The sequence below is a fragment of the Coffea eugenioides genome, chromosome 5, assembly GCF_003713205.1.
Source record: "Coffea eugenioides isolate CCC68of chromosome 5, Ceug_1.0, whole genome shotgun sequence".
Taxonomy (NCBI): domain Eukaryota; kingdom Viridiplantae; phylum Streptophyta; class Magnoliopsida; order Gentianales; family Rubiaceae; genus Coffea; species Coffea eugenioides.
In genome coordinates, this window is record NC_040039.1 from 35,930,663 (window position 1) to 35,939,212 (window position 8,550).

At 34.5% G+C, this 8,550-nt stretch overlaps 1 protein-coding gene across 1 annotated transcript; it reads right to left on the bottom strand.

Annotated features, from left to right (window-relative positions):
• Window positions 1-464: 464 nt before the first annotated feature.
• On the bottom strand, window positions 465-6,202 carry LOC113770792 (aspartyl protease family protein At5g10770-like). The gene is made up of 2 exons (XM_027315373.1): window positions 5,903-6,202; window positions 465-1,926 (listed from the first exon to the last, which is right to left on the bottom strand). Exons 1-2 carry the CDS (start codon window positions 6,087-6,089, stop codon window positions 665-667), a joined length of 1,449 nt encoding a protein of 482 aa, XP_027171174.1. The 5' UTR covers window positions 6,090-6,202; the 3' UTR covers window positions 465-664.
• Window positions 6,203-8,550: the final 2,348 nt, after the last annotated feature.

The following is an 8,550-nucleotide window of genomic DNA, read 5'->3' on the forward strand; positions in this document are numbered from 1 at the left end:
TCAAAAACAGCAGAAGAAATGGTAAATTCGGTGTTTAAAATTTACCATGAACAAAATTTCAATTAATGTTACCACTACTGGGATTAATCATCAGCCCAAAATGGATATTCTTTTTTATATAGATGCTGAAAATGTAGGTGGTGGGATGAAACCCTGTTGGTGTGCAGAAAAATTACCTCTATTTCATATTATTTTCCACTCTTCCTTTTCTTGAATAATGTTAGATCCTCTGTCACCAGCAAAAATGTTGGCTAATATAATTCAACTACAGTTGTTCAAATTTCAGTTTGAAAGTCTCCATTTTCTTCAAGGTGCTATGATTCTTAACTCTTAATATGTCATAGACTACAACAGTTGCGATTCTTAGTATGGCAGTTGGGACCCTGAACAAGCCCCTTCCTGCTCCAAGAAACAAAAAGGAAAAACATTATCTAAGAATTTGATAGTAATGCAGGAAACGGTAATAAATTCTTGAAAGCGTCAAGTAAATTGCGAACTGATAATATTAACTTCAGACATAGCTGTATATTTATCCTCTGACTGATTTTTCTCAGCCTAACTAGGTTATTTCTTATCACAGACACTACTTTCAGAAATTGATACTTCCTTTTGTAGGATAATCACTTTTGCTGCTAATAGAGTCCAATTGTATAGCTAGTTCAATTTAAGAGCATCCACCAGGTGCAAACCCCAGCTTCCCGCCTGCAACGTCATAAACTACTTCAAATGTTTGCTGTTGTGTGTTACCATAAATTCCCACGTCTGTGGCAGCACTATTGCCAGCAAAAGCCAAACAGACCTGTGATAAACTTAATGCAAAAAGTGTCCCTTCAATACCTAAATCAACCTTTACGTTTCCACTGAAGAAGATACTGATCTTTGGTATTTTCATTGTGGATTGGCTGCTAAAATCGTAGCAAGTGTCCAGTGTGGATGTAGCAGGTGCAGTTTTATACTGTGACATTTGCTGTCTGAAAGCAGAGCGTAATGCAGAGTAAGCCGCTGGAGGTAACCGTGTTATAACTGTTCCAGAATCAACAACATTCCCGGCTGTCTGGAACACTGATGCACTAATAGACAACAGCTGTCCTCCAACGCTTATGCTTTGAATGTCAAGGAAGTACAACGAGTTCAATTGAGACCTTGAACTCGAGAAAGGAGCGAATTTCACGGTATTTGGAACCGACCCTTTTCCAAAAGTTAAGTGTCCATTTGATCCTGACTTTGTAGGAAGACAGTAAGAGAAGTATTTGCCATACTTTCGAGCAGTCTGGGAAACTGTGGATAACGGATCACGGCCAAGGCCGAGCAAGCCAGAAGTTTTTCCAAATAATCCTTGGTTGTTCTGCCCACAACCAAAGAAAAATTCATCAAAAACATCTGTAGGTGTCAATGTTAGCCTCTCTTTAGCGAAAAAGCCAATCGAAAAAGACTGATCGCCATACTGTATACCGTAGAGACAGTTAGATGCTGAGCAACCCGTGCGGGTTCCAGGTGTTGAGGAAAGTGCAGAACATTGGGCAGCATTGCAAGAAATGTTGGAATATGATGAAGATTTTACAGGATCATAAATGGGATCTTGCTGTTTGTAGCAAACTCTCACGCATGGTTCGCATTGAGTCCATGTAAGATCGCTTCCAGTATCGAAAGCAAGCGTATATGATTTAGCTGGGGTGCCAAGACCAACTGAGACAACATAGTTGCCTGTGCCAATTGCGATTCCACTCTTAGCAGGAAGGTCAGCTTTTGAACCACGAATTTTGTCCGTGTCGGCTCTAAAAGCGTGGCGGGCTTGAATGGACTTGACACGAGTTTCATCTTCTGAAAGTGTTTCAGTGAGGGTTTCTCTGTTGGATGATTCTTGATTGAGTTGATGGCATGGACCGTGTCTGTGAACTACCTTCAATGATGACTTTCTACTGGGACCTGATGATAATGATGGCTTAGCTAGATGATAAATTTGATGTTATGGCAACTTTACAAAGCAATTATATGGGAAAAGACAGTTTTTAGTATAGAATATGTCTTATTATGAATTTGTGATGTCGGCATATGTAAATTGGTGGATGAATATCACCATTAGACTACATGATGATAGAAACTTTGTCAAGCAAAAGAGTGTGATTCATTAGTTTTAACGTCCAAGGTATTTCCTTCATTAGACTCATAATTATGGAGGTTCTAATCATGATTAACAAATGAACGTCAAGAAGGGTTTTTGGTGATCAGTAAACAGTCAAACTAGACATAAAACTTTATTATGTCTAATGCTTGACCTTCCACATTTTGCACTACATCTTGACTTGGGGACCCTCAATGAAACTTAATGGCTAAAAGAGGTACTATCGATGAAGTTGGAGCTCTAAAACCAAATAAATTATGCATAACTTGTTCTACTATTAATACAGCCTAAACCATTTACGTGAAAATTAAACCAGTGCATTAAATGTGACAAATCCAAATTCGAGCATTAGTTTACAACATGAGAAGCTTTTGAAAATTTTTTGCACAATCCCTATCTAATAGCAAGGAAGTTTGATCTTGGGATTGAGGATACATATTAATGCTTGATCCTAAAGCTAAAGACCTCATATGAAAGATGATGTAGATAAGTAGAATATATAATGGGTGTTACTCTACTTGATTTCCAATTTCAACTTGTAGGGGCAAAGAGTAGCTTGAAATTTTCAGATTATTTCTTGATTCATTAAGAGAAGTGGGTACTCTGATAATTGTATTGTCTCCTTCAATTAGAGTGACCTTTTTGGCCAAAACAGCTGTAGACAAGTAGGTACTCTGGAAATTTTCAGGTTACTTCTTTCTTTCAACTACAAGGGCAATGGAGCCCACGATGAACCTAAAAAGAAACAAACAACATTTCTTTTCTCATGAGGGTTCTTGATGTCCACAAGAATCCTTCCTCAAACTTAAAATTATGGAGGTTTTGATCATGATCAACAAATGAACATCAAGAAGGGTTATTCATAAATAGTAATAGTCAAGCTATAGTCATGAACATTTATTAGGTTTAATATTGGAAATTAGGCACTCTGCCATTTTCAGCCAAAGTTTCATCAATATTGATTTGTCGCCAGACCTTGAAAGCCCTTTGATGAAACTCAATGGATGGAAAATGTACTAATGTCTAAACCAACATAAAATTGAGCTAGAGGAGTAAAATATCCAATTAGCAAGAAGAAAATTTTGCATAATCACTATCTAATTAGCAAGGAGATATGAACTATGAAAAGATGCTGAGGATACAATTGATGATTAACCCTAAAACAGTGGACATTAATCCACCTACAGTAACATTTATTTAGCCGGCACAGCTGTGATGCGCTCCGTGACTTGATATTTCAACAAAAGGGGCGATGAAACCCATGATGATCATAAAGAGAGAGAAACAATAATGTCCACCACACTCTTTCCTAGCTTTTTGGCCCAAAAAGCATAGTTATTAAACCCGACCCGGCCCGACGATTCAACCCATCAACTCGGTGAACCGGCCATGAAACTGGGCTGGATTTATAATTGGATCGTTTGTGCAAGAAATCCATTGACTTTTCAACCGAACAACGGTTCAATCGGTTGAAATGGACGGTTTTGTAAGAAACCCGGGGACGGTTTTGTAAGGGACCCGATTTTGGGATAAAAATGATTAAAAGATGTCGGTTTTGGGATAAAAATGATTAAAAGATGTTTAAATGCTGATTTGAACCTCAAATCTCAAGTATAAAGGTTAAGTGCACTCACCACTAGTCCAACAACTCACTTAGTGCTTATTTACTCCTTCTATATTATATATTAGATTTTTATTCTTATTTTATTTCTTCAAAACAAAATTTATTTGGAATCTTTTAATAAAATTTTATTATTCCCTAAATTCTATAAATTATGAAATGGATTTAAAAAATAACATATTACACAATTCATTTTAAAAATAAATATTATTCTTAATAACCTTTTGCACTTAAAATTCATAAATAAACTAGATAATTACACTTAGATAAAATTTTATACTTGAAGTTTGGTGGATTACAAATTAAATTTAGGTTTTGTTAATTCTTATAAGAATTAATGATTTTATAATAAATTGGACTAATTGAGTATTTACTATAACATAGTTTATTATAGTTTTAACCATATCAAAAATTATAAAACATAATATTTAAATATATGTAGTGACCCACCGGTTGAACCACTCACCCACTGGTTGAACCCGTTGACCCACCTCTTTCACCGGGTTTCTCTCCGAGCCGGATTTAATAACTATGCCAAAAAGACGTTTTTCTTTATTAGCTTTTTTTTTTTTTTTTTTTGGGTGGTTGGCTTCTTTATCAGTTGTCTTCTAATGGCTTCTGAAGCGACAACATTTAGTGAGCGAATAATACTGATGAGGTCTATCGTAATAAGGATAGCTCCATCTCAATTATAAGGATTTTCTTTTTTTCTAATAAATGTATACCAGTACTAATCAATGCCATTTTCCTTTGCCAATAAGCTAGTTGCTTTAAGCATTTTACCCTTACCATACATAATCTTCTCTGCGCATGGCACGACTAAGAGTCTTTTGGAATTGGAAACGAGCCATTGATTATATTCAAAAACTAGCGTAATTTCAAGAACATAAAGACATCTCCTTGTGATAAATAGCCTCTAAATTGGTTATTTAACATTAATTATCCAAAATTTTTCTATTTCTGAGAAGGTTCTTTTGACAAAATTTAACATATGATCACCTATTCCAATGAAAGAAAAAATTGGAAATAAAGTTCTTCTTTGATTATGGATGGGCCCCTTTGCTTGGATGATTGGATTATTGGTAGAATCTCATTTAATATTTGCAATTAGGCTGAAGGATTAGCTGTTCTTCACCCCCTCTCCACCCCCCACCCCCCAAAAAATCCCACCCCACCCCACCCCAAATTGCACCCTTTACCATTATTCATGTCTTTAGGTTATGGCCTTAAGTTTTTTTATATATATAAAAAAATTCCAATAGAAAAAAGATGAGATTTAAGAAATGGGAAGGGACAGGGGGATTGAAATCTGAAATTTCTAATTCTTGGGGCTTAGGTTAATCATGAACCTCATATTTACATTGTATAATAATGAGGATTGCATTCGAATTTTGGAAAAGTTGTTCTTTTCAAATGGTAAAATAGGAAAACTATAGTAATACTTTTAAAAGTTCTTTGTTTTTTTTTTTTCCTTTAGTACACTAAATAGTGGGGGGTGCAATGGGGTAGAGGAATTCAAAACTAGTCCTAGCTAACCTGATAGAGACTTAATGAGTCTCACTAGCTAATGACCTTTAAAAAGAAACTCTTATTTTGTGACACCCAATCAAAGAAATAATGACACTGAAACGAGATGGAGGCTGCAAAACTTTTCAATGCTAAATCTTTTCTTTAAACTAAATGTTTAAGAAGTCTGTAAAAGAATAATGAATATGACTTCTCTTGTTTTTGGAAAGAAGTGAGAATGGTCACCCTTGTTAATCCATCAATATTGGGTGTGATTTTGCTTAGTTTGTCTTCATTATTGTCTTGGAACCAACTACTTATGGAGGGACAGTTAACTAAAAAGTCTTCATTGTTTAAAATCTCCTTCTTTGAACAACCTTCCTTTCCACAAAAATATTAGGGACCTCTTTAACTAAACAAATAGCCCTCAAAAGCGTAATCTTCATGGAGTACTTAAAACTGGTAGAATCTATCATTCGCAGTTTCATTAGTCCTTTTAAAAACAAACACAAAATCTAAGATTAGAATGAATATGACAAAAAGATGTTTATGTAGTGCAAAAGAAAATTCTGTAGCTAGCCCAAAAACTAAAACTAGCTAGCAATTCCACTGAAGAAAGAAAGAAAGAAGCAGGAAGTTCAATTGAATAAAACCTTTGGCAGAGGGCTTGCAGGCAGAGGATGGTAGTATTGAACTGACATGAACTGTGTGGTAGTTGCTTTCAGCAGCCAGACTTCTTTCCAAAGCATGGCCCTTCATGAAGGTCACAGAAATCTGAGAGAGAATTAGATAAGTGGAGATCATAAAATTGAAGAAGGTGATGGAAGTGGGGGGTGCCATTGGTGTGTTTTGTTTTGATAGGCTTATAAAAACATGGGATCTGAACCAGTATATAAATAGACAAAGTTTGAAGCTTGCAAGTCGCCTCTAGGACACTGTAATTGTTTCTTTGGACTTGGAAGTTTAGCTAACTCCATATTGTGATTTGTTGGATGGTCCTGTACTAATAAAGAAGTGAAATGGGATGGTCCACCAAGTCATACAAAATGATTTAGTGGAATTACTCATTTTAAAAGAGAAATTGGGATGTGGAGTGGACCAGAGGGTCACAAACTCGTAATGTTCGTCTAGTGCAAAATTACTGCTTTCAGTTTCAGCTAATCATCAAAGTGTTAATAATTGACTTTATGCAGAAAATTAGTCAGTTTTAGCTCAATTCCACACATCACAATTGCTTGTTGATTTTGGAGGCATGGCATCCCCTCAAAAGGGAAAAAAGGCTAAACGGAAGACACACAAAAGCTTAAAAGTTGTTGTGCCAATTCTTCCTGCAGAACTTTTTTTTTTCGTTTATTATGCTAAAGGTATGTATTTTTCTTTTTTAGTTTATCAAACCAAATGGAGAAGTTAGATAAGTTTTTCATTTCCCTTATTTTTTGGGAAATTAATTAATGTGGCATGGAAATAAAAGTCAAGTACTGAAATGAACTATGTTTTATGCATGACTCCCATGGAAAAGAAAGAATGACCTTTTTGTTTCATCCCTCAAACAGATACCTTTATCGTGTTTCACAAAACTAAAACTACTATCTCTAACCAAAATAACAAAACAAGAATGTGACGTAGACATAGATTTGAGAGAAAGAAATTGTCATTTTTATGCTTATGAAACCAACAAATTAGTTTGTTGTGCATATATATATGTGTGTGTGTTTGTTTTATATATACATATATATGTGTCTATATATAATGTGTGTGTGTGTGCGCGCGCGCGTAAAATAAAGATCATCGACATAACTTAGTAATTGCTTTGTCATATGATGGTAAATCGTATTGCCAAATCTATCGTTTTAAGACCATGGTAAATTTTTTCAAGATATACCTTCCATTTGTCAAAAATTGGCTGCAAATTAAAACTTAAAAATTTATCATTATGAACGAAAATTACTTCAATGTTATAACACCAGCCGAGGCACTAAAACTAGCCTCATATGATTGTGATTCCTGTTCCATTACGCGTTTGTTCTTGTGATTATTGTTCAAGTGGGCTCTAAGAAAAGAAAGAGTGGAACATGGGGTGCACAATGGAACAAGCAGGCATGCAAATGTTTATTTGTTATTTTCTCTTATGACCCTACAACTGGGCTGAAAAGGATGTTTAAGAAAAGCAAACCTTTTATGAAGGCAACTTACGAAAATTTTTTTTAAAAAAAAAGTTTCTTTTTTTTTTTCTGGGGAAATCAATAAGAATATTACCCCTAGTCGCACAGGATTTACCTAGTGCGTTTTACCTGTTCGTGTGATTGGCAGGTTAGTGTATGAGACGGAGTTTACCCAATGCGCACTTTCGAATAATAGCAACGGGCTCTTTTATCCAAAAAAAAAAGAAGAATATTTGTTAGGGCTAATTATGCAAATCTCGCAAATTGTGGAAGTACATGCCTCCAAACTATGCCTTCACAGATTTGCACTTAACTGAAACAAAAAGTATAATAAGCACATAATCTTGTCCTAATTTTTGTCACAGTTTAGTGAAGAATTAGTCAAAAGAAATTATGATTATCATATTTTCTTTAAATACAAATTCTTTAGGAAACATAGGAAAAACAGCGGTTAAATCTATATATTTGATGTATTGATGAGTTGCATATAAGAATTAAACTTTTTTAAAGTATGAATCTAGATTAGAAGTGAATGGATTTAGCATTTTTATGTGAAATTTCTAGGTTAATTATTAAAAATTCACATGATGCTCGAATAATACATCATACACCCAACCTTCAAATGGCACAAAGAAATATACACTTTTATTCACTCTGAAAGATATATGAACCTTTGGAACTAAACATAATAAAACATGTAATAAGTGTTTGATATATTATATTTTCCAAAAAAAAAAATACTTCATTTCCACTTAATTAAATTGTTTATTATGATAAGGATTCATCTTATAAGTTGCTTACGACACGACAACCACACTTGCATTCTTTTTATCCATATTTATTCGTATGATGCAACAGATACGATAAGTTTCTACTTCATCTAATGTCTTGTACACAGAATACAAGTTCCACTTCAAATTAGCGTGGCTTGTTGTCTTAAAATGATGCTAAATTATTGATACTATAGTTTTGTAATTTTCAAGTATGTTACAGTTGTCACTTGCATATTTTGATACACATGGGTCTTCTAACCTCACATTTTCAGTCCAAATCTTTTTTTTTCTCATCTTTTAAGAATTTGAGTCAAGCTTTTCATCATACTCTAATAGATCCATCTGCATAATAGGCGTATAAATAAA